Source organism: Crocuta crocuta, unplaced genomic scaffold (assembly GCF_008692635.1).
Source record: "Crocuta crocuta isolate KB4526 unplaced genomic scaffold, BGI_CrCroc_1.0 scaffold228, whole genome shotgun sequence".
Classification (NCBI taxonomy): Eukaryota; Metazoa; Chordata; class Mammalia; order Carnivora; family Hyaenidae; genus Crocuta; species Crocuta crocuta.
In genome coordinates this window covers 822,318-848,955 of record NW_027532820.1, presented here as the reverse complement: position 1 = coordinate 848,955, position 26,638 = coordinate 822,318, and the positions used below count along the sequence as shown (strand labels likewise).

Here is a 26,638-nt window from a genome sequence, read left to right as displayed (position 1 = left end):
AGGGTGGCAGTGGGTTTTAATAATCCACCACACCCTAGGGCCTGGGACCACTCATCAGAGATGTAGAAATAGCTCCTCAGTAAGACTAGGTCCTAATCCAGACTCCTGACCTCTGTTTAGATGCTAGCTCTGAAAGAACTTGGCGAAGTTAGAGGTCTGCACCTTGCAATCTACTGTGGCTCTTGCTACAACTGTCATATTAAAAATGAGCCACCATGGCCACTGAACCGTATCTTTAAAACTGGTTGAGATGGGGCACCTGGGTGGCTCAGTCAGTGAAGCATTCTAGTCTTGATTTTGGTTCGGGTCATGATCTCTTGGTTCGTGGGTTCAGGCCCCATGTCAAGCTCTGCATTGACAGTGCAGTGTCTGCTTGAGATTCTCTCTGCATGCCTCCCCTGATCGCTCGTACGCTCTCTCTCTCTCACTCTCTCAAAATAAATAAATAAAAACAGTGGTTAAGATGGTAAAGTTTATGTTATAAATATTTTTCCATTTTTTTAAAAGGCACAGAATGCTGATGCATGCTCCAACATAGATGAATCTTGAAAATGTTATGCTAAGTAAAATAAGCCAGACACAAAAGGACAGATATTGTGTGATTCCACTTGACATATCTAGATAGGCAAATTCACCGAGGCAGAAAGTAGGAAGTGGTTGCCAGGGCCTGGATGGAGGGAAGAATGGGGAGTTAGTGTTTAATGGGTGCAGAGTTTCAGCTGGGGAAGATACAGATGTTCTAGAGGTGGGGTGATGCTTGTAGGACAATGTGAATGTGCTGAGGTACATTGTATAAACACAATAAGGTAAATTGTATAAACACAATTTTATTTATTAAGTTTTAAAAAATGTTTAGTTAGTTATTTTGAGAGAGGCAGAAGCAGGGGAGGGTCGGAGAAAGAAGGAGAGAGATAGAATCCCAAGCAGGCTCTGCATTGTCAGCGTGGAGCTTGACATGGGGCTCGACCTCACAAACTGTGATACCACCGCCCGAGTCGAGATCAAGAGCTGGATGCTTAACCAACGAAGCCACTCAGCCCCCCTGCCCCTGTATAAACACAATTTTTAAAGGCGGTCCATCATGAAGACATTTTTAGAGCACAAAAAGAACATTTGGGGGAAACGAAACTACAGAAATTACTTTTTTTGAACGCCCCATTTATTGATTCAAAGTCACTCTCTTAGCTTTGGAATATAAAAATGTATTATGTGTAATTTGAGTTGTTCACACAATTCTCATATTCGGTGTATTCAGTTTGAAAGTATAACTCAGACAACTCACCCATTCATTCAGTGCCTTTATGGAGCCGGTGTGGGAAGCGCAGTGCTCAGCGTTGAAAAAACAATCAGTGCAGACTCACTAATTGAATTTAATTTTAAATGGTCAACATTGTTCTTACAAATAGCTCGACAAAGCCGCTGAACTTAAGGAATCTAGCATCTCTTGGCTCTTGTGGGATTTACTGGTGAGTCTCTTTCGGGTTGCCCGGAGGAGGGAGGCCCAGATTGTCTTCGGTGACAGTCTTTGCTATAACAATGCAAGGAAATGCCCTACGCGAGAAATGAAGTATGGAGGGAAATGCGTCCTTAGTGCCAGTTTCCCAGGGCCCAGAGTTTACAGACTGAACTCTGGAAGACGGAACTCAGCATTACTTGGACCTTAGGCTGAGCTTGAGTGATCTGTCCTTTCTATCTGTGCCTCCCCTTCCTGAATCCCCAGGAAGGGTCTGGTTTAGTCAGCCTGTCATTTTCAGTAAGAAGTGACCCCGTGGGGTGGGGTGTCCCTCTGAGTCACCTCTGAAGCTTAACATTGTCATGACAGTTAAATAAGTTAATAGTTGCAAAGTCCTTAGAACAGAGCTTTGTTCAGCACGTGCTAAGTACCAAATAAATGCTGTCATTATTATGAAGCAAGGGGCAGTGTCAGGCCCTAAGGAGATGAGTGGGGAAGGGCAGGGACAGGGGTAACATCTGACCAAGGTTTGGACACTCCGTACCAGCCTCATTCAGTATAACTTGTCCAGCAACCTACTCTAAATGTGCCCCAGGCTTGAATCCAGGCAAGGGCAGAATCAGCCAGATCATCTCTTACATGTCTGCTCTGGAGTCTTGGGCCCGAGAGATTTGCACCAGCAAGAGTTAGTTGACAATACAATTCATGCTGTTGGTTGACCAAAACACCCCTCTCCCTTAGCTTATGCATTTATATTCTGGAAATTTGAGGGGTTTTATTTCATCTAAGCCACTTGCTAGTGGGGATTTGTACAGATTCAGGGGGACCAGTGGAAAGAAACCATTCTGCCAGCCACGTGGAGCCCAGTGGGACGCAGAGTTAAGCTCTTCCAGAGCCCAGTTCCCCAAATATCTGCCCACCTGATGTGGGAACCTGATGTACATCACTCATGACCCCCTCTAACATCACCTTGTGAAGGCGACGCTGTCACCGACTCCATTTTACAGTTGGGGAGGCTGAGGTCTGGCGCTGACCAAAGTCACACAGCCGACAGCAGCCACTGCTCAAGCCTAGGCAGTGACTCCAGACTCTGCTGGTCCTCAAAAATCAAAACTTTTAGTTGTAATTGAAAAGCACTTCTGTAACTGGTGAGCTCTTGCTCTTCTTTAGCTCTCTAGAAGAATGGTCAGCTTTGTAATATCACGAAGGAACACAGATGATAGCCTCTACCGCTGTGTCATTAGGATCTTCCGTGTTACAAAAACTGTCAGTCAACCAAGGTTACCTTGAGCATGTTCTACGTGCCAAGCACAGTGTCAGATTCGAAGCCATTTTCTGCTGCCCCCACCCTCTGTCCAACACTCAGGATCTGGAGCTGGTACACTCTTCAGGGTATGTGTGCAGTGCTTATTTCCTCTTGTCTACAGAAGACTGACTTCCTGTCACGGCATGTGCTGCCATCGCGACATGTGTCCATAAATTTGTAATTGTTTTGAGTCACCCTGGCATTTTCAGAGATTGCTGTGTATACTTCGATTCTTGAAAGAGGCCTATGGGAAGATTGTCTGGTGCTCAGATAGCATAAGAGTCTTAAGAATTGGAAAAACTAACTAAATAAAATTAAGACGTCTCCCAGTATGCACTGGCAGTCACGGACAGAGATGTTGCAGGAAAAAAAAAATAGTCCTTGCTTCTGCAAAACTTTGGTTCCTTTCCCCTGGCATTCTGGGTCATCTTGGCTAAAAGTAAAGCCCCTGAGGGTGGTTAGCATGCAGCTGCTCACGGTGTTGGCTGATGGGGAAGAAACCTCCTTTTTGTGACCAGTCTGTAGAAACCAGATGCCTCCACGATAAACAGATGACCTCTGGCTAGAGAATGCTCAAACAAGCTGTTTGAACTTCCTCAATCCCTGTTTGCCTCATCCAAGCTCAAGGACAATGTTTTTTTTGGCAGTGTTTGTTTTTAAACCAGATTTTGAATATGTCCCTCTTTGATTATAAAAGCAACACATGCTTATTGTTGAGAGTTTAGAAACCATAGAAATGGATAAAAAAGATAAAAATTACCCATAATCCTCTTCCCCCATTANCCATAATCCTCTTCCCCCATTAATTTTTCAGTGTGTGTGTGTATATATATATATATATATATATATACGTACATATACATACATACATACATATATATATGTACGTGTATATATATATACGCCTTCCTTTCTCCCTTTCTTCCTTGACTGGCAGCTGTTTATTTATCACGTATATACGCACTTCACAGTCCAGGGGAGGAGAACAATGCAGGCCACAGCGGGCCACATGCCGATTGTACTCAGGAGTGGAGGGAGCCCATGGGGACTATGGGAGGTGGGCTTCATGAGAACCAGGAATGGGGTGCTCTCTGATCCTCACAGGAGAATGTGTCTTGTTTGAAGTTATCTTTTCTTTAGGTCTTTTTTTTTTCTTATTATTATCATTAGTGTTCATAATCGTTATTATTACAGAGCTGGGAACAGACAGAATATACAGTTTCATATCTTGCTTTTTGCAACATCATTTTTATGGCTCCATATTAGCCCATAATGTGAGTATGCAACAATTTATTTAACTATTTCCCAATTATTGAAATGGTTTAGGTTGTTGGCAGTTTTCACAGAGGGGTTTTGAATGTCTGCAGTGCACTCCTTACGTAGAAGGATCTGTTTGGTCAGCTTATAACATTTGGAAATTAATACTTCACTAGGGAATATTTGCACATGTCTTTTATTCCTCAAATTAATTTACTCTATAGAAATAGGGAGGCTTCAACATAGGAAGCTAGTGCCTAGCTTTTAGCTTTATCTGTCTGTCTTCACATACCCACAAATACTCTAAGCTCCTATAAATTGATATTTGTATACTTACTCATGACGTCTCCTTAACATACATGTTTTTCAACCATGACAGATGATCCCTGACGAGTGCTAAAAGTTGGGTGAATTATATGTACATATTATTATTTATTTTGGTTTTTGCCACAAATCAAGGTAAACTGATCATTTACATGTTGTAAAAAGGAGAGCGTATCTTTCAGCTGAGGATTGGCAGGGCTTTCTGAAGGTTTGACAGTAGAGTTGCAGGTGGGCATCTGGACACAGAGGTGGGGCAGGTGCCCTCTCAGCGGGGCGAGCAGAGACTAGGAAAGAAGAAAGCATCCTTTGAAAAGGGTGAGCTCCTCCCGTGGCTACGACACAGAGTGCAAGAGGGAAGCCCGGAAAGAGATTGTACCAGCAATGAGGGTCATATCTGAAGAGCCTGAACCTCGGCCTTCCAGTGGCCTTTACGCAGTCAGTGGGAGGTATTCACAGCTTTGAGCATGGGGGTGACAGAGTTTTGCTTTATAAGAATTAACCTGGCAGTGGTGCAGGACCCAGATTGGAGAAGAGAAGGCCTGGAAGAAAGGACTTCGGCTTCTTGGGGGATGTTCCAGTGAAGAGAATGAGTGCTGGTGCTGACTGGGGTCCCCTGATGGGCCAGAGGCACTGTGTGTGGTGTTTCGTGTCAATCCTCTCATCTTTTCACCTATACTTAGAGAGGGGGAGTCATGGCTTGCCAAAGGTCATGTGGGCAGAAAGTTATTGGAGCCAGGTATTAACCCCAATACTGAAGTTCAGGCTCATTTGACTACACTAGTGGTGAGGTAAGGATGGCCAGAGCCAGGACAAGGCAGTGGGGATAGAAGGGAGGGGTTGCTGCATGAATTATCAGGGAGGCAAAATCTGGCACACTTAGCAACTGGTCAAAGTGAAGACAGCAAGGAAGGAGGAGGATTCAAAATGGCGCTGAGGTTTGGGTCATGAGGATGGCAATGCCATTGGCACCAGTAGGAGAGAGGTGCTCTGAGAGTGAAGATGAGGAGTTGGGTTTTATGGGTTCTGAATTAGACGCATAAGCAGACCACCCCTGTCGACATGGCCAGAAAGTCGTGAGGCATATGGAGCCCAGAAGAAAGATCTGTGCTACTGATCTAGAGTTCATAGATGTCAGGTTAGTAGGATTTAGCTCTAAAATTTTGGCAGATTACAAATATATTTGAATACCACCAACATAAAATGTAATATTATAAATTCAGATAAATCTAAAAGCTCATCGGTCAACAAAAAAAGAATACTTTAAATTCTTGGGTGATTTCATAAGGTCCCAGAGTCAGAAGGAGCCAGCCTTCAACTTCAGTCCATTTCTAAAACATTGAGTCGTCTTGCTCTGTGTTCTCTGATTCTTCTGAGCAGGAAGCACAGTAAGTACCTTGTTTCTAACCTGCTGAAGAACATCTAGATGGCTCTGCCAGTAGAATCCCTTCTACTCAGACCAGCAAAGGTCTAGCCCAGGGTCCAGGAGTGTCCCCCCAAACCCTGGATCTAAATCCTATAAGAACAGAAGACCCTGACTCTTTCCCCCTGCCCAGTGACAAGGACAGTTTTCCCAGAAGACAGAAATGGATCTTTAACTTAACGATTTGTTCTCCTGTTGGGTGTAAGGATGCAGGAATCCATAGACTTGATGAGCTAGCATCTGATAAATAACTTGGCTACTTTTCCTATAGAGATCATTTGAGAAGTAGGAAAGGCTGGGTGTCAGTAGATAAACATCTTGCCTTAAATATCTTATCCATCATGCTTTAAAAAAAAAATCCATGATCCATTTGGTTTTTTTCTAACTCAGAAGTAAATCAAACATACCAATTCCTCCGGGAGAACCAAAACAAAGTTTTTGGCCAATGTTTCCCGTCTTGTTCTGAGTGTTCACATACCTGCCAATGACCTTGGCCTCATTAGTGAGCACCTTGCTGGAACAGGCTTCAATAGCCTGCCCCAGAACAAAGACAATGTTGAGGGCAAAGGGAGAGAAAGGCACACATGGGGCCAGAGGGGTGGGCATGCTTATCTCTTGTAGAACCAGACACAAAGTACATAACAAGCATTTACTTAACAAAAGGCCCACCAGCAAACACTGGCAAAATTCAAAAGTGACTGACTACACATGAAGCATGAAAAATGTTTCCAGTCACATGAGACATTTCAGGCTTAGAAAGCAAACCACACAAAATGGAAAACATTTGAAAACATGAAAGTGAAGCCATTAGGCATCACTTTTCAACAAAACCAATAGAAAAGGCTTTCTCATTGACTGGCTCTAAGTGAGTTGTGTGCTGTCAACAGTGGCTGGCACGTAATAAGTGATGAATAAATATCAGTTCCTTTCTCTCTTGCTAGCTCATCTTCCGGGAGAGACACTGTGGGCTCCTACTCATTTGTGTAGTTACTGAAGGGAATAGACTCATTCCTTCACCAACCTTAGAACTCCTAGTATGTATTAGATGTTGTGAGAGACAAAACGAAGCAATGCTGTCTCGTTTTTCCAAGTGGTTGAAGGACTGTATAAGACAGAGCAGACAGGAAAGAAAATCCAAGGCTTTATGGACGAGCAGCCTTCTCGAAGGAAAAGTTTGTGTCTTACCCATATTTGCAAACCAATACTTCAGTAAGAGATGGAGCTCCACAAAGGATGACCAAATGAATGAGTCCATGAATGAATGAATGTCCAGTAAGTGTGAGGTCCAGTGCACAAGTGTGCTGCATGATGGGCTCTTCCTACAGAGTGGGTGATTTTGGGTAGAAGTACTTAAGGGGATGGGGGCTGAGCTGAGTCCTGAGTGACTCTGGAAAGAGAAGGTGTCTCTCACTGATACTCACCCTCTTTCTAACCCTCCTCCCATCTACCAGATTTCATCTTGTTTCTCAATGCCTTCCATTGCATGTACGTGTGTGGGTGTAAGTGAATATTGGGTGTCTGTTTCCAGCACTTACTTTGTGCCAGCCTGTAAGTAATATACAAATATAATCCTCACAACAATCTTTGAGGTAGGTATTATTCTTATCCCTGCCCACAGAAGAGGAAACGGAGGCCTAGAGACGGTAAGGTCACAACAGCTAGTAAGTGGTAGCTCTGGAGTTCAAACCCAGGTAGTCTGACCTCCATATTCAGTGCTTTTCAGCACCAGGCTCTGCTGCCCACATTTGGCAAGTGGGATCAGTGACTTTCCTGAGTGTGTGAGCATCTGACCTTTGGGTTTGGATAAAATGCAGAGCATGTGAAAGGGTGTTATCTCAGGTATCTTCAGATTTATTCTCTCTGCTGATTCCTCCTCTGCATAGAAATATACTCAATCTTACGTTTTTCAACAAAAGTCCTCACTCTATGTTCTACCCTGTCACTCAGTCTCCCTCCTCTTTTCTACAGTCAGCCTACTTGAAAACACAGTATCTAAGTGACTTTTATTCCTTGCCTCCCATTCATTTCTAGTAACTCAATGAGACTGACTTCCATTAAAGGGCTTTTTGCCAAGATCAAGAGAGACCTAGGTATAAATCCAGTAAGCTCCATGTGAAACCATTCCGATTTTACGAACTACTGTGTTCCATGTTGCTAGCACAAAGCCTGGCACACAGTGGGTGCTCAGCAAACCTTTGCTGAATATTTGTTTTATGACATTATGTCTTATTTGATCTCAACAGCATGAGTCATCATTGAAACTCTTTCTTCCTTTCGCTCCTGTGATGCCCCTCGTGCTGGATTTTGCCTGAGCCTTTTGGGCCATGCGTTCTCATTCTTCTCTCTCTCTTCTCATCTCTTAAATACTGGTCTTCAAATTCTATCCTTAGCCTTCGTCTCACTTTTATACACCCATCTTAAGAGAGCAGGCATTTAATCCTACAGCTTTGCATGGTTCTCATATCTCATATCAAATAGTAATCTCTTTCCCAGGCATGAGACCTTTATATCCGGTGCCATAATAGACATTTCCAATTACGTGTCTGTTAGGCATTTAACAGACTGAATTTCACTTCCTTCTTTTCTAAGACCTGTTCTTCCCATCCTTCTTCCCATTTTCTCCCCCAAAAAGTAAAGAACAAATAAACCCAAGCAGAGAAGCAACACTCTATGCCTTTTCTCTTATTCTTTATCTTGGTCAATGACATCACCATTTCCCATCACCCAAGTCAGAAGCCTGGGAGTTCCCAGCAACTTACCCCTCTCCATGCCTCTCCCACTCCATCACTAATTTCTATCAATTCTGCTGCTTCCTCCCCCCAAATTCTAAGAGAACATAGCTGGTTATAGAAAGTACTTCTTTGTTTCTAAATGATCATGAAGATTTGACATGGTGGTTCTAAGTCAGCATGTTGTTATCACTGTGCAAAGAAAAAACATGATACGGGATTATATAAACTATGCAGTTTTCTTATTGTTCCTCAAATATGGTGAGCAGATTCCTGCCTCAGTGATTTTGTTCCTCTTGTTCCCTCTTCCTGGAATGCTTTTCCCCCAGATACCCACCTGTCCGTTTCCTCTCTTCCTCAGATTTCTGCTTACATATCACTTTAGGCAAAGAGCTTTCCTAATCTCTGTGTGTTAAACAGCAACCTTCACCCCACTGCACCTTGTCCCCTTACTACTTAGTTTTCTTTCCTAGCATGATCTATGTCATGTAGACATGTATGTTTGTGTATAGGTATGTAGTTTGTCTTATGTCCTATATTATATATATATGTATATAAATATACATATACACATATATGTATACACATACACACATATATATGTATGTATGTTTGTGTCTATTTATAAAGTTTGTCTTTCCCCCTGAATAGTACATCTCTTTAAGTCAGGGACTTGGTTTGCTCTCTGAATTCCGTTTTGGTGTTGCACATAGCAGCTGCTTGATAAAAATGCATTGAATGAATAAATGCATAGGGGATGACCCCAAAGAGAGAATTTGTTGATAGGATTGTTTTCAAGTGGAGGGTAAGATAGAGCGTTGGGGTTTTTTTTCTGCAGAATTTCTTTTCTTGACAAGATCTTTAGTTGAATAAGCTTTAGCCATCTGCCGGCGAAGCCTGGGTCACAGCCTCCAGAACCAAGTCAGGAGAGCCCTAGAGGAAGCCACAAGGGAAAAGGAGAGGTCAACCAAGTCCACTCACCCATTACGGACCCCATCAAGCGTCCCCTTAACAGGAGAGAACCACAGTGGGCGGAAGGTGAGCTGGTAGAAGCTCTGCTATCTCAGGCCGGGTGACTGTAGGAAGTATCATTGATTTGATTTAAAATTATTCAGCACTCCTCAAAAATGACTTCACTTCTGTAAGTATTATTGTTTTAAAACTTTGTTTTAACATTTTTTTCATTTCTGAGAGACAGAGACAGAGAGGGTGTGTGTGAGCCGGGGAGGGGCAGAAAGAGAGGGAGACACAGAATCCAGTGCAGGCTCCAGGCTCTGAGCTGTCAGCACAGAGTCCGAGGTGGGGCTCAAACTCACAGACCATGAGATCATGACCTGAGCCAAAGTCAGATGCTCAACCAACTGAGCCACCCAGGTGCCCCAGTATGTATTGTTTTAATAACTTACTCTTTATTTTTGAGTTGTGCTCGCTCGCTCTCTCTCTTGAGATAAGGACAGGCTGACATACTGCAGAAATGAGGCTGAGAATCACACCTGCTGGAGCAGAATCATTGTACCCCCAGAGCTCCAGGCAGGGAAGATATTACCGTCCCCATTTCAGAAAGTAGACGGATGAACAGAGAACTTATGTGACTCCCTGAGGTAATGAACTGCTGGACGGGCTCGGAGGCCAGCTCTGTTCCCAGGGCAGTGCCCGCCCCTGTCGTCCTGTGCGCATGGGCTTTGGGAAACATCTTTGCGTGTGTGTGGACCGAGGCAAGCTCAGGGTCCTCAGACCCCTTCGTTATCATACTTACAAAGTAGAAAACAAACTTTCCCAGTGTTGCCAATTTAAAGATTTTTAAGGGGAAAAAGTTATTGGTCTGATATTTCCCATGTTGTTTGTAATGACTGGTATGCCCACTGCTAAAAACACATCGATACTAATAATACCCACTAGGTCCGTTGTATCTGTTCCTTGGCCTTGTAGCCTGGCAATGAATATAAATGATCACTGGTATTTGTGGTAGCACTTTACAGTTTACCAAGGGCTCTCACAGATCATAGGATGCTGTAGGGCATGGTGATTCAAAGCCTAGGTTTTGGAGTCTCCCACTTGTAAGCTGCCTGCCTTGGGGCAAGTTACTTATTATCGGCTCAGTAAAAGAGGAATGACAAACTCATCAATTTGCTGGGAAGGTTAAATGATGTGGACATGTGTAGGAAGTGCTTAGGATATGCCTGGCGCAGAAAAAAAGTGCTCATTTTATCATCATCGTTCTTGGGGCACATGTGACTTGTGTAAGATTATCTATAACCAATTTAATGAAAGGGCTGTAGACTACGAGTTTATCTTTTTCTCACTGTAGCCTCTTAGGGTCATTCTGTCTGATCTCCCATCCCCACTTCGAGCTGACCTCTATGGAAGGGCACGCAGATTTTGGGGGTAACTTTAGGGTATTAGTAAACTTTCATTTACAGATATTAAAATTTGAGTCAGATCTGATAGCCGACTTGCAGCCTTGTGTCTAGTTTAAATCTTCTCCCTTTCCTGGCTTGGGCTTGCCCCGCTCTTGGAGACCCACAGCAAGAGGGAAAAGGTGTTCAGTCTTGTAGTCTGATTGTCTCACCTTGCTGCCCTTGAACTCGGCTAGTTCTGGCTCCCCTAGGGTCGGGGAAGGGGGGAGGGTAGACCACCCCTGGGGTCTAGTGCCGGGTGTCATTGCTCCCTGAGTCGATGCCCTGTGCGTAGCAGGGCTGTGGTGGTGGCTCTGTCTTCTGTAGGCACTTTGGTGGTTCCTTTGGAGAAGCTTCACAGGACCGACATGCAGTGTTGCCTCCTGATGCAGGCATGTGGCTCCAGCTGGCCTGGTCCTACTTTCTCCTTAGCCCCTAGGCTCCCCTCACCCCCACCCACCCCTACAGGCAAAATTCTTAAATGGAGCCCTTTAAAGAAACCTNCTCCTAGAAATAATAATTAAAAAAATAAAATAAAAAAACAAATGAAGTCTTTAAAAAAAAAAAATAAAAAAAATAAAGAAACCTTACTTGGGGTGCCTGGGTGGCTCAGTCAGTTAAGCGTCCAACTTCGGCTCAGGTCATGATCTCACAGTTCGTGTGTTCGAGCCCTGCATCGGGTTCTGTGCAGGCAGCACAGAGCCTGGAGCCTGTTTCAGATTCTGTGTCTCCCTCTCTCTCTGCCCCTCCCCGGCTCATGCTCTGTGTCTCTCTGTTTCAAAAATAAATAAAAACTATTGAAAAAAAATTAAACCTTACTCTTCATTGGCATCCACGTGGCCCACGCAGTAAGCACCAGGTCCTTCCCCAGCCCAACCCCGGATGCATGGCTTTGTCTTCACTCTGTGGTCACAGGCGGTTCTTAACCAACTTCCTGCCTCATTTTTTCAGGCCACATGTAGGTACCATCCCGTGTCCTCCAACCTCTAGGGTCCCTGTGTGCGGCTCTCCAAGTGGTGCTCTTACACACTCTTTCCTCAGCTTCAAATGGTGGGAAACTGCCACCGGGGGGCCTCCTATTATATGCAGACAGAAGGTGCTGGGTGCCCCACAGGTTACAGAATAGCTTGGGGCCCCTTGCAGCATGTTTATCACAATAACTTCCACCTCTTCATAGAACAGAAAAGCGCTGTCCCATAGAAATGTACTGCCAACCACACCTCTGACCTTAAATTTTCTTTTAGCCATGCTAAATACATAAAAAGAGGCAGGTAAAATTAATTTTAATAACATATTTAATCTAATCCATTTATCACCATGTAATCAATAAAAAACATTATCACTGCAATATTTTGTGAAAACTCACACTGAACCTTTGAAGGCTGGTGTGCGTTTTCCACTTACACCTTACTCTGTGCAAGGACTCAGTAGCAATTTCAAGGACTCACCTGGCTGGTGGCCACCATGCCGGACAAGCCAGCTTTAGACAGCAGAGGGAGGGGGCTCGTCCTCTGTTGTTCTCAGCCATGACACCTCAGAACTAAGAGTTGAGTTGGGGCCCGTACAGTGTGTCCAGCCAGTATATGGAGAACCAGGACTCAAATGCAGGTCGGATTGTAACATAACGTCCAGTGTTTTGTTTGTTTATTTTGTATACCACCATGCTGTTCAGGTACTGCTGTGCTTTGTTCCTGGGGACCTCAGTGGTTGGAGGGACATTTCTGGCTAAGGAAATTGCTGTAGACATTTGTGTAAGTCTTTGGAGGTTCAGGGGCAATGGCATCATAGAGCCCATTCCTGACAATCAACCCCTGCTGGCCTGTTCTGGAGCTGCGGGTAAGGGAGCTCCATCCTGGGCTGGGGGTGGAGGGGTAGATGTTTCCACACTGTTAGCCAGAGAGGAGCATAGCAGGTCTTTACATTTCGCTATGAAAAAGAAGCAAGAGGGGTGCCTGGGTGGCTCAGTCGGTTGACAGTGTGTGACTCTTGATCTCAGCTCAGGTCTTGATCTCAGGGTCGTTGAGTTCAAGCCCCACATTGGGCTCTGCGCTGGGCATGGAGCCTACTTAAAAAAATAAATAAGTAACAATTAAAAATAAAAAGAAACCAGAAGTGATTTCCTGGTAGTATGTCTTTGAAAAGGCAGGACTCATCAGAAGGAACCTGTGGCCAGGCCGGATAGCACTCTTTTTGTGATAGTTCAGATTAGGGCAGGTTGCCTCATTATTTGGACTTAGAACTTTAATAACAGTGAAGTTCAAATCTTCCAAAGAATTCAAAATCTGATTGTTCAAATACACCTTCCCATTGTAGAAAAGAACAAAAGAGAATCCAAAAGATCACAACCCAGAAAGCTTTGGGGAGGTCATCGAGAGGACGTGACGACTGGTTGGCCATGAGCTCGACCCTGGTCCTCAGAGGTTTCTGCTCTGTCCTTGGACTGGGGATTCTGATGGCCTTTCCTGCTCCCAGAGGCTGCTCTAAGGACATAGCCTTGAGATAGTTAGTGATGTGACTGAACCCAGTTAAAGCCTCTACATGAACTTTTAAGATTTGGTGGACAGGTGTGGAGGTGCGCTCATCTTGTGTGCCCAAGACAAGCCTCATCAGTAAGGTCCCTTGCTTACTAAACTTGTCACCTCCCAACATGGAAGGGCCTGCCTTTCTCTTCAGTCTCTCCCCACCCTCTACACATGGGGGCCGGTTTCAGATTTCACCCGGGAGGCTCCCGGAGAAGTTGCAGACCTGCAGAAATTCTGCCTGTTGACATCTGGTGTACTTCCTGGCATCTCCCATGCAGGTGTGCGTGCTTGATGTGCATAGACACACACCTGGACACACACCTGCACCATAGGGGTCATGTGGAATAAGTGGACCTGTGTGTTATTTTTCATCTAATGGTCTATTATGGATTTCCCCTTGTCATTGACATTCTTCAAAAGAATAATTTGTAATAGCCAAATCCTATTCCATTACATTCTTATTGAATGTTAAATTCTCTTCTGGGGCCTGAAGTGGCACCGAATCCAAAACGGTCTGACAAATGGAAAGGGCACAGGCAGACTGGGGCCCTTTCCCAGATCTGCCTCTTCCTAGCTTGGTCTTTGTGTCACTGGTTGAAATTCCCTTGTCTTGAGCTCTAAGTCTACAAAATGAGAATAATAGCATCTACCTTACAGAGCCATTCAGAGGCTTAATGGATGCATCCTATGTAAATGACACAACCCAATGTAGGCACATAGTAAATGCACAATGACTGTCCGTGCTTATTTATCATCCCTAGGCTATTCTCCAGTGACTGCAGCATTTCTCTGGGAAGATAGCAAGCTGTAAGCTGCCTGTGTGCTTTAAAGTTTGCATCTCCTGATTGCTTTGTGGGGACTCTTTGGGGACACATGCTTGCCAAGCCACCTTGATTTCTGTCCCGTGCCCTCAGAGTAGCTGTCAGTGACACATGATATAGAGGAAGAGACGTGGGAGCTTCTCACGATGGAATGGCAGATCGTACTGGTCTAGCTCATCACTCACAGTAGGAAGACCTTGGGGACAGAGGGCCAGGTGCTGAGCTGATCTCGCCAGGTGTGTGTGCTTGCCTAAGTTGAATTTCCTTTTTGTCATTCCCTTCTGTGGCTTCTGCTGTTGATAGAGCAGTGCGACTACAGGGAGAAGGGAGCCTTGTGATTTTTTTTGTGGGGGGAGGGGGGACTCTGCTTCTCACTTCTGGGCTTCCCGCCCCCCCTTCATCCTTCTCTTCCAGGCACTTGGTTTAGCTGCTGACCCAGCTCTCATCAGGCGAGTACACATTTTGCAATTTGCCTCCCATTGTTTTGACAATGGATGTGATTTGTATATGGCGGCGTCACATAACATCCCTATTTGTGGCAGCTCTCTGATCCGGAGGTGGGGATGAGGAGGAGGACGCAGCAAGCCTGTCTTCTGACCCCGAAACCACCTCTTGGTTCTACGGCAACTACCTTTCCCCCCGACAATCTCTTCCTCACCTGGGAGTTGGTGCAGAAAGGCCTGTTGGGTTCTAATCTGTGGGGTATCATGTGTCATTAAGCCTTGTGGTAAGGAGCCCCCCATGCTGCGTGGCTCTCCGTGATCTAGAACCTGGATGTACGCTGATGTTTGGTTTGTATACAATAAACAACTATATTGGATTGTTAAGTGATAGTTAACTATTGGCTTTTTAAAATAAGATTGGAGGAGAGAGAAATTGGCTTCAAGTCACAGTGACATATGAGTCACCGAAGCGCATTGCATTGGGCAGGTACATCCTCCTCGCCCTGCTTTATTCCATGGTGCGCTCAGTTTTAGTAACTGTTGCAGGGTACGGTGGTGCTCTCGTTTAGCAAGCATTTATTGAGCACCTGTTTATGTCGGGCAATGTGCCGAGGATGGGAAGGACAAAAAACCAAAAACAAAAATGAAAAAACCCAGACATGACCACCGCCCTGAGCAAGCTTGCATTTACTGGAAGGGTTACAATAAGGCACGTGGGGAGGGCCAGCGGAGCCCGGGCACTGGATACCAGTGTCCGCCAAAGTGCCCTGGCGGCCTCTCATGTGTTTGCTTGTTGAGGATACCAGTAGGGATGAGGAGGACTAGCCAGGCGGAGCGTGGGGGCAGCCATGCTGGCAGAGAGCACTGTGCCCTCGGGGAAAAGGGGAAAGCGCCAGGCCTCTCTGGGAGCTCAGACCCCTGGGATTAGAGCCCAGGGGGGTGGGAGAAAGACAGGNGGGGGTGTGCAGGGTCAGGCAGAAGGCAGTTCTGAAGGACTTTTCAGGGATCAGAGCAAGTCAAACCTAAGAGCTACTTTGTTTTCACATAAAAATTACTTTTGATTATTTATTTATTTTTAAGTGTATTCGAAAGAGAGAGAGAGCAAGCGAATCCCAGGCAGGCTCTGCACCATCAGCACAGAGGCCGATGCAGAGTTCCAACCCACAGACCATGAGATCATGACCTGAGCTGAAGTCAAGAGTCTGACAGATGTTTAACTGACTGAGCCACCCAGGCGCCCCCAAAAGTATTTTTTAAATGTAACAACATTATGCTGAGTCAGCTTTTACTCGAAAACTATAGGCACAATCTCCCTTTAGCTACTTCTCTGTTTTAATTTTAATTAACTGTACAGCAGAGTTGTAATCTAGCCTGTGTCTGCCCCTTCCGGTCAGCCAAGTGCTCACTGGGACAGCCCAAGGTTCAAACCGCCTCCAGGGCCCTGCTGTAAGCAGCCACCATCTCCCTGTTTGATCCTCAGGGGACAGGGAGCATCCACACTCTGGGGTGGGTGCATCTCAGTATTAATAAAAAGAAAACTAGTGGCACCGAGGTGGCCCAATCACTTAAGCATCCAACTTCTGCTCAAGTCATGATCTCATGGTTCGTGGGTTCAAGCCCTGCGCCAGGATCTGTGCTGACAGCTCAGAGCCTAGAGCCTGCTTCTGATTCTGTGTCTTCCTCTCTGGCCGTCCCCTGCTCACTCTCTCACTCTCTCTCAAAAGTAAATAAACATTTTTAAAGAGTTTTTAATTAAAAAAAAAAAAAAGAATAAGAAAGCCTTCGCGTCAGCTTTTCTAGGTACCTGAGAGGCATGAGAACAGATTCCAGAAGGCTGTTCCCTCTGGGTGCCCCATCTTTAATTAATGGCTAACCTACCCCCAACTTGTTACTCAGCCCATTTTATGCTTACATACTGTAAATGCAAGAGACATGGAGCATGAAAGGAGAGAGCCACTCTAAGGGACGTTCCTCTCTGTTCATACCTGTGTAGCTCTAGTGTTGTGGCAGGCACTGTTCTAAGCAGTTGACACGTATTAACGGATTTAATGCTCTTAATAACCCTTTAAAGCAAGTTCTGTCCTAACCTCCACTCACTAATGTGGAGACAGCGATCCAGTGAGATCGGCTCGAGCTTGTACATCCAGGACGTGGCAGGGTGGTATCCGGATCCAGGCAGCCTGGTTCCAAGCATCCGTGCTGCCATCCCCAGCTGTCACATCTCTGTGTAGTTATCCTCAGCCAGAGCCCCACTTCAGAGATGGTTGCTGTGCAGTAATTAGTTCCTGGAATATTCCTTTTCATTGGAATCCACTTGTCCTGAGTTAATCCCATGGCTGGCATGTTCATTGCAGTTTCTCTCTGTCTCTGTCTCTCTCCCTCCCCATCGCTTTCTCTTTCTCTCTCTTTCACTCTCCCTCTCGCCTCCCCTCGCCCCCCAGACTGATCCCTTGGGGCAAAAACACTTGAGTTTTGGCCTCACCGTCTTTCTCTACCTTCCATTTCCTGCGACCTTGAACCCCAAGGGACTGATGAATTCGTGAACGGATGTCCAGCAATCCACCCTCTTCCACCCTTGCAGCCGGAGCGATGTGCTCATATCATATCATGCAGAAGGGAGAGCTTCCAGAAAACAAGGCTAAGCCCGTGTGGCCAGCAGAGGACCCCTGGCCTTGCCGCTCACTCCACACCCTGGTCTCTGGAGCCATTAATAAAACATCCTCCCCCATCACTCTTTAGCATCCCGGGAGGGGCTGACGCATACTTACCCTCACCATTTCTCTTTTTAATGAGAAAAAAATTACAGTCATCATCATNTAAAGAGCAAATAGAAAGATATTCAGAGCCCATATATATTTTCCTTCTCTAAGTGGTATTTATTTAAATGCAGATTTCCTGGTTTCCCGTGTAGAGTTGCAAGCAATACCTTTCAATTTAAATGTTAATAGGAGTGTAAAACTTCAAAATCAAAATTTTTCTGTGAGGGAGAACTGCTTTTTCTGGTTCTATTTAATGGTTCTCCTGGCCTTCCGTCCTCCACCCTCCCTCATTATCCACCCCCTCCTGCACACCCTTTCCACTGTGCTGAACTTGATTCTTTTTCTAAAAAGTTTAGGATGCACCTTTCTCATTTCAAAACTTAGAACGTTAAATGTTAGGGTCATGGAATACAGATGATGGGCTCAAACCCAACAGGATTCATGAGATGGTTTTTCTTTATCTTCGCTTTGGCAGGCAGAGTCCAACTCATCGTCCCAGGTTCTTTAAGGGGATTTATTCTTAGGCCAACCCTGCATAATATTTTAACAAGGCTTCACATACCTGAGTGAGGTGTGTCCTGTTTTCTTTCTTTTCTAAAGAAAGTACCAGTACCCTGGGTGCAGGGTACTGCTCGTGAGACAGTGAGCAGTCACGGAGAATAAAAGACAGTTTCCGCGGTGCCTGGGTGGCCCAGTCGCTTAAGAGTCCGACTTCGGCTCAGGTCATGATCTCCCAGTTCGTGGGCTCAAGCCCCATCTCAGGCTCTGTGCTGACGGCTCAGAGCCTGGAGCCTGTTTCAGAGTCTGTGTCTCCCTCTCTCTCTGACCCTCCCCTGTTCACGCTGTCTCTCTCTATCCTAGAAATAAAAAAAATATAAAAAATTTTAAAAAAAATAAAAATAAACATTTAAAAAATGGGGGGGTGGGGGAGACAGTCTCTTACTCCCCAGGAGATAAAATTGTCACATAGGGTAATGCAGAAGGGCAGGAAGGGGCCGTTCACACGTGGCCGTTCACACAAGGACAGGCAGAGTGGCCCTTGGGATTTACTCAGTGCAAAAAGAAAGCAACAATAATGTAAAAACAAGGGAAATCATAAGTATTGCCTTTAAATCGTGGTACTGCGAGTATAAGTCCCTTCCGAAGGACCTCATGGACCAAATTTTACATACGCATGTGATACCTGGCTTCATCGTCCTCTTCTTTATATTCTGTTTCCTTTATTTTCTCATTAATTATTTTTATCCTGGTTGCACTGTGTGTTTTTTGTAAGCCCTTGAATCTTTTTTAGGAACATGACAGGATTGGTAATACATAAGTTAGAATTGATTTTGTAATAAAAATTTCAGTGACTTTGTTTCCATTATTTTAAGGTGTTAGTTGTGTTCTCAGCTAGTTCTTTTCAATGGACTCCTTAGTTCAAGGACAAAATACGTTTCATGTCTTGCCTCGCTGGGAATATTAATAATAATTTTGAATGATTGCCTCTTCTCTGTGCAGCTTGTTTCCTAACGTTCTCTTGCTCCCAAGTTCTATGTAAGCGGTGGTGCTGGGATGATAGGTGGCGGAGTCAAAGCGCTGCCTGAAAGCACCGAGTTCGGGGTTGGGGGNCTGTGCAGAGTGGTGGGAGGGGCTGCCTGTGGGGCTCCTCCAGTGCTAAGTGTCTAAGTCTTTTCTCTTGTGCTGGTCATCACTGGAAAGACATCTCCTAGCCCCCAGGCTGGATGGCAGAGGCCAGGCAGTCAGCTTCTGGGAGCCGAGTAGAAGGAGGCTTGCATCTTAAGGGCAAGGACTCAATATTCTACATGTGAATGATCACTTCATTGCCTATGTAGAATGCCCTGGGTTTGTCAACCACCGGTGCTAAGTACCCCCATTTCAGTGAAAGGGAAGGGAAGAGGGGGGTCCCCTAGTGTTGCAGAGTGGGTGATGGGAGCTAGGGCCCTAGTTCCATTTCAAACAACTTCCACCAAATTCTGGTTTTATTTATGTTCCTCCCCTGTGGGTAACTAACTGTCTGATCCACAGGAACCTGTGGGTGCCAGGCCACAAGACTTTGGGGAACTCCACAGGTTGGCTTTCAGCTTCAGTGCTGCTGCCTCTAGTTTGGCTCTAGCCAAGTGCACCGTCCGCCATCTTTGCTGCTTCCGTCCTGTGTTGTTGCTGTCTCCTTTCCTCTTTTCCCATCCTTGTAGATTCTTATCTTTGGGGAAAAAGAAAAATTCCAGACCTACAGTCCTCACTTTACTTGGGGGGAAGAAATGCTCCATATGTTTGTTCCATCATCAGGACAGCCCCAAAGGTCTTTAACTGCATTATTAATTTTCTTTTCCCACACAGTTCACTCTTCCTTTACTTCACTGGTTTGTCAATAAATTATTTAACTTCTTTAGGGGCGCCTGGGTGGCTCAGTAGATTGAGCATTCGACTGTTGATTTTGGCTTGGGTCATGATCTCACGGTTTGTGGGCACGAGCCCAACGTGGGGCTCTATGCTGACAGCTTGGAGCCTGCTTGGGATTCTCTCTTCCCCTCTCTTTTTGTCCCTCCCCCACTCACTCTCTCTCTCAAAAGAAATAAACTTCTTTGGATCTTGCTTTCCTTGTCTGTAAAATAAGACTATTTCTTGTCCTGTATTTGCAAGTTGTTGATGCAGCTGCCCTGAATTACCACAGGGGTCTGAGAACGAAATAACTAAACACACGCACACGGCTCTGGCAAAATCAGACTTGTGGGGTGATGATAAAAATCCTCCCGGTCAGTGAAAATGCTCAGGCCCCACCTCTGGTCTTCATCCTGCTTTTCCAGACCAGCAACTTAGCACAGCCTTCAGCTTTTGCTGATAAGGTGCACCTAATCCGTGCTAGAGGGCCGAGGCCCCTCCCAGACGTGGGACAAGATGTCACCTGGCTCCAGACTTTTGCAAGAGAAATTGTTTTCCCATGCCCTGCCCTCTGCCTTCTCCTGTAAGTTAAACACTTTGCTTTCCTCCTCCAACTATGATAGCCTTCCCTCTTTCTCTGATTTGCATTTCCTTTTCCCGCCCAGCCCAGTTTTCCATTCCTGGCCCAGGGGGACCCGCATTACTGGACACACTGTCCATTCCGACCCCAGGCAGTACCTTTGCTCCCGCGGATCTGCAGGGGCTGAGCCTCAGTAAGGCCGCCCCATGAGCAAGGCCAAGTGCAGCGGGAGGGGCCAGGTGGCTACAGCAGTGCTGTCCATGTCTAGTGCTGCCAAAGGAGCCAAGATTTCAGAAGCCCTTCATGCACTGGAAAGGGACCCAGTGGTTTCACAGGAGCATAGAGAAAAATTTCCTGATCTGATGAAGGGGGGTGTAAACCTACTTTTCTCCAAAAATACCCTGAGCTCTCCTTCCCCGCTCCCACTGCCTCCTTGCCGTTGACTGCAGTGGAGAGTAGATGCAGCATTTCTGGGAGTCAGTCCAAATGGACTCACATGTCAAGGGGGTGCTCGTCTCCACCCAGGAGGCAGCTCAGGCCTGGCTCACTCGAGGGACTGGGGTGGCATCTGGGGAAGAAGGGTCGAGACAGGTGGCGCAGTTAGATCGCAGGATAAGAAGTGGTGCTGTGCACCTGGCCAAACTCTGCCTGCTCACCTCAAGCTGGCTGTGGATGCCTGAGCACGAAAGTGGGGAGCCGGCTCGGGAAGTGGGGTGCACATCTGAGTGCCGTGATCCAGCGATGCCCTCCGTAAAGTTTCCACGGACACCGTTGATGATCGGAGCCATCTGTAGCGTGGCATGGTGATGAGGCATTGCTGGCACCTCGCATACGTGACGGTAAAGGGTATTGCTTCTGCCCGGTGGAGCAGGCATTCCAGGTCCAGCAGGGGAGGACAGAGGAGGTCAGGGAGCGCAGGAGGGCGCCCCGTGGTGGATTTCTGCCTCTGCGACAGGGTCCTGTCCTGCCTCCTGTGCGAGCTGCTTCCCTTTGCCCCGCCCTCCCCACCCCCCCCAGCCAGCTCCTCCTGGGCGGGGGCTGCCAGGGTCTCCTCAGTGTCAGGTCAGGGAGTGTGGACCAAATCCCTCTTCCGTGGGGAGAAGGCCAGGGGTTCTCTAGCCTGACTGTGCTAGGATCTGCCGTGGCTCCCGATGGGGGTGACTAGAGGGAGAGAGGAACAGAGCGGGCGGGGTGCCCTCGCCATGAATGGAAACCTGCCAGGTATTTGTAGGGATGAGGCGAGATAACCCCATGCTTCCGTGAGTGTGGATGTAGTTAGCTGTCAGGTGCCCTCACCTCTACCCTCAGTCTCCCCCACTCCCTCTGAGAGAGAGGAGTGTCCATGCAGCCTTCCTGGAAAGCCCCTGGGTACAGAGGCTGGGCAGATGGCTTGCTCCTGTTTGGGGTTTGGAGCCCCATTGGTGGGGCTGGGGCCGGGGCTGGCAGATGGGCTTCGTACAAACTGCAGAGGGGGAAGGGGAGCGGCAGGCAGGCTGGGCAGGGTAGAGGGAGTCCAGGACTAAGCGAGGGTGTCGCCCAGGAGGAGGTAAGAAGGCTGGACACCAGGGAGGGAGTGTGAGACTCGTGGGGATGCCTGGAGGGCAGTGGAGACAGCCAGGAGCCAGGAGGAAGCCGCCCCAAGCTAGAGGCTGACACGTGATGGCATCTCTGCCCCCTCCCTTCCACTAACAATCCTGCCTTTCCAGACAGCCCTCCTGTCTGTACCCACATCTGCATTGCGTGATGGGGTCAGCGAGGCATGGAACGGGGGGAGTCCGGACGCAGAAAGCTGGGCTGACCTGGGGTCCGCAGGAGCTGAGGAGGCCTGCTCAGGGGCTCGGTCTGAGAGCAGGAAGTGCGGCTCTCGGTCCTGCAGCCCCAAGTGCAGGGAACGCTGAGTCCCCGCCAGCTGCCTTAGAGGGGAAGGGACTGGGCACCCTCATCAGCTTCCTCCTCGCGCCAGACCTCCTGGAGAGCCCGGTCAGCCCTGGCGGGAAGGGAGCGAGCACTCGGCAGGTGCAGCCTGGCTGCCAAGGCCCCGCCCACCGCTAAAGGCCCGTTTCTCCCCGAGAGGTGAATGATGCCGTGGTTAGCACCTAGGAGCCATCCAGGTCTGGGCTTGATGCCCTGTTCTGCTGCTCATTAGCTGTATGGCTTTCAACAGTGAGGATAAAGGCGGCTCCTGTTGCAGATGGTTGAGCCTGCTGCTTGGGAAGGACATTGCTGCACCTGGCACAGAGGTGCATAAGAGATGACACCAATCGTGATGGCAGTCTCTCCTGTGCCTGTGAGCCAAACCGTCCTGACACCTGAGGATGGTCTCCTCCAGGCGCTCCCTCTCCTATACAAAAGAAGCTCAGTTGTGCAAACTTGTCTGAAAAGGGTATGTTGCCTTCCCACCCCTGCAGTGTGCCACCCTCTCCCTTTCTACCTGGGGCCGGGGTGCATCTTGACCCCGAGTTCTAGGTTTCGATGCTAACTGTTGCCCACTTGCTTCCCCACAGACCTGCGCAGGATGACTGCCGGCTTCATGGGCATGGCGGTGGCCATCATCCTCTTCGGCTGGATCATCGGTGTGCTGGGCTGCTGCTGGGACCGGGGCCTTATGCAGTATGTAGCAGGGCTTCTCTTCCTCATGGGAGGTAAGGCCTCGGGCTTGGGGGGCTATTGGGGAGCCAAGGTCCTGGCTCCTGGGATTCTTGGAGAATGGCAAGGGAACACTCATGCATTCATTCATCGAACGTGCTTTGAGTTCCTCTTTGCCATCCGCCGCTGGGCAAACTTCTGGGGATGCAAAGGCTAATAAGATCTGGTCCTCAACTCTCGGAGGGCTGAATGCCTAGTGTGGGAGACTGTGTGGCGATGGCACTGAAAGAGAGGTATCAGACCAGGGGTGACCATGAACTCAGAAAATGCTCAGGCATTTTATACAGGTATTGGACTTTGGGGTGGGAAGCAGGTGCTATCTGGGTAGTTTTCTGTTTAAAAGCCTATCCTCACCTTTGATTTTTGAGTCCTAAATTCTGCTACCATTTCCAAATAGGGCACTCTAAGGGTGGTAGGACCTGGCTAGACCTTTGTCATATCTGTCTCCCTTACTCTCTGCTAGTGTCATGGCCACTGAACTGATCCAGTGTCCTTATAAAGGATTATAGGTACAGACAGCTGTATGGCTATGCAGAATTGGTTCCAGTCCACACAAAGCAAAGGTGACCCACCCTCTGCATGCGCCTCTCTTCCCTGACATCTCAGTCCAGACCTGAGGCTAGCCATCGGGTACGCTCCTCACAGTCTCTTCCACAAGAAGTGGACTGATGTACTGCGTGGAGCTGGGTGGAGGGGGAGCTGGGCTTGAATAGCAGGAATTAGACGTATTTATGGGAAGGAAGGAAAATGAGTCCTACATATGGAAACAGTGTCAGCTAGACTTTAGGTACCACATGCTTCTGGCCTGCTCAGGTCCCCTTTGTGAAGGGCCTGACTCCGGGCTTCTGAGTAGAGATGGGAGTTGAAGGGGTGGATCAACCCAGGGAAAGGTTGCGGCCATCCCTTGGGTGCATGGAGAGATGTCTGGGTGGGAGAGGGGGAGAATTGCAGGATTTGTTGTGGGGCCTGACAGTTGGCCCTTTTACCACGGAAGCACAGCCATTCTGTGCCAAAGACAAGACAGGGCTCTCCAGGGCGCCCCAGGCTGACGGAACCCTCCGCCCCCAGAGTCTGATGTCCCGTGCCTGCAGTCATGAGGGAGAGAGGGAGGGGGCTCTCTAGCAGTCCCCACACCCCTTTTTCTGGTCTCCCCTGGAGATAGGCCCACAAGACCTGCCCGTCCCTCTTCCATGTCTCGTGTCCTCAGTGAAGCAGGGGTCGGGCTCAGCCCCTGACCTCCTCACTCTGTTTTAGCCACAGTGGAGACCTTCTTGTGTCCACCTTCTAGTCACAATCTCCCACGGACCCTGAAATGTAAAAAGATAAAAGCAGAGCGGCTCTGTTGGTAGTGAGTGTTCTCTCTAAGACGCTTTTGGTTATACAAAGGTAGACTCCAGTAAAGTGGAGCTTTTCTAAGGCTCTAGAAAGGTCTCCCAGGAATCGGTGAAAGGCTGAGCAAACAGGCTGCAGGCAGAGCAGGAATCCTGAAGCTCTCGAAGCCGACACTCTTTCTTCCCCACCCTTCTGAGGTGTTTGTGGCCCCCAGCACGCACTGCCCCTTCTCCAGGCCAGGCGCACAGCTCACAACGTGCCCTGTGTGCCTGGTCCCCAGGACTCTGACAACATCCGTCCCTGTGGCTCAAGTCAGCTTCCAGTGAGAGAGAGAGAGGGAGAGAGAGAGAGAGAGAGAGAAATGATGCGATTGGTCCATTATCCTCTCTGGCCGGATCACACAGGTAGTAGTAAACGGGCCAGAGCTGAGTGACAATGGCTAGGCCAATGGCTGTGACCATGGTGGGGTCAGGGGTGCTTCGTGCTCGCCTGAAACCACGGATGAGAACTCTCATAGGATGATGTGGGGAGGAGGCAGACAGCGAGGGGCAGAGGGAGGGCCGCCTGGAACCCTACCCACAACCAGCAAGCCCGGGGCCCCGGGGGAGATAGTCTGAAAGCTCAGACTGATGAGGACCCAGAGGCACCTCCCTCAGAGTGGACGAGTGAGCGCACGGCTCACCTTGTGCCTAGTGCTTCTCAGTCACTGCACATTTCAGTCACTAAAAAGCTCTTAAAAATGCTGATGCCAGGCTGGGCCCTCACTGCATAGCAATCCGAGCAGGACTTCTGGGGTGATCCTCATGTGCACTCAGGGGTGAGAGCCTGAAGAATAGTTGAACTTTAAAGCTGTCTCCATTTATAAAATGTTATGCTTCTAGGGATGGACCGATTGGCCGGGACCTCTCATTATTTGTTTTCTTTCTTCCCTCCACTCCTGTGCCTCTGTGACTGTTTCTCAAAGCCTCACGGGGCAAGAGATAGGCAAGTGCCATAACAGGGCTTCGGTTATTCCCGTGGAGACCTACCCAAGTCCTGGCTATTGAGGGGCTGGGCGAAATCTGCTTTATGGGACATGTACTTATTTATTTTTTTTATTACGGCGAAATCATAGCTCATGATAAAATGTTAGCATCGAGAAGCGCTTTGGAGAAGTCGCTGTCCTAAGAGCTGTTTCTTGCTGATGGGGACGCCGCCCTCGTTGGAGTTAACCCATTCCTTCCAACCCGGAGCCTCGTTATCTCTGTCTGTAAGCAGAGCTGTTCCCTCCCAGAAGAGGCTGGGGAGAGAAGTGGTGTCCACACACCTCATGGGCACCATCGGGCTCCAACGGGGGAGAGCAAGGACAAAGCCACCAAGAGCTGGTCCCTTGAACAGTCATCTTTTTGCAGGGGGTTGAAGCTCCAGAGGGTGGAGAACCCTCTCTTCTGCCTCAAGTCAGTGCCCTTCCCAGCCAGGCCAGACACAGCCACGAGGGTCCAGATGCCCAGGGCAGCTGCCATCTGCTGACCCCACGAATTTGGCTTGGTTAGGAGCTGGGGAGGGAGCCGATTCTAGAGCAGAAGCTGTCCTTCCCCGATCTCTGCTCAATGGACGGAGCCTCGGGAGAGGCCCGGGTGTCAACCCCAAAAGATGCTTTGACCTATAGAACCCTGTGTGTCAAAAAGAGCCCTTTCAGCACCAACCTTTCCCAAAGCCTGACCCGTCCCTGGCCCCTGGGAGTTCACCTGCTAGGGTTAGGCCACTGAAGTGCTTGGAGAGTCCGCTACCAGTGACAGCCACCTCATGCATATGGCCAAACAATCAGTCACTCAGACTACAGGAAACTGTGGCCAAGTGAGACCGGAAAAGGTCTCACAGCCCTAGCTTTCCCCCAGATTGGCATTCCAGGCATCTGTACTGAGCACAGGCAGGTGCCCCAAGGATTAGACTGAGTGACAGCAGCAACTGCTGGAGACCAACGGCCGCAGTTGGGCCGAGCTGGCCAGGCAGGGGCGTGGTGAACAGGCAGAAGGAGACGGGTCAGCAAGAATGAAAAAGGTGAATTTGGAGTCAGGAGTCCAAAGATGGAATTTCACTTGATAGTAGTTAAAACTACCAGGGCCAAACAAACAAACAACCCAGAATTCTGTCACCAGCCTCTCCTCTGTTCCTTTGTGAAGGAGGATGGCCCACACTGGGCCCTACTCTGTTCCAGATTTAACTAGCTCCTGGTTAAAGAGAGGGTACCCTGCACCTTGTGAAATGACTAGCAACAAATAGTTTAAT

The 26,638-nt window shown here is 47.9% G+C and overlaps 1 protein-coding gene across 2 annotated transcripts in view; it reads left to right on the top strand.

Moving 5' to 3' along the window:
• Positions 1-26,638, top strand: part of TMEM178B (transmembrane protein 178B) — a 357,407-nt gene that overhangs the window by 294,951 nt on the left and 35,818 nt on the right. For both annotated transcript variants that reach the window (XM_077781094.1, XM_077781095.1), the window contains exon 3: positions 22,897-23,034. In XM_077781094.1, the coding sequence (XP_077637220.1) occupies positions 22,897-23,034 (138 nt within the window). The remainder of the gene's footprint in view (positions 1-22,896; positions 23,035-26,638) is intronic.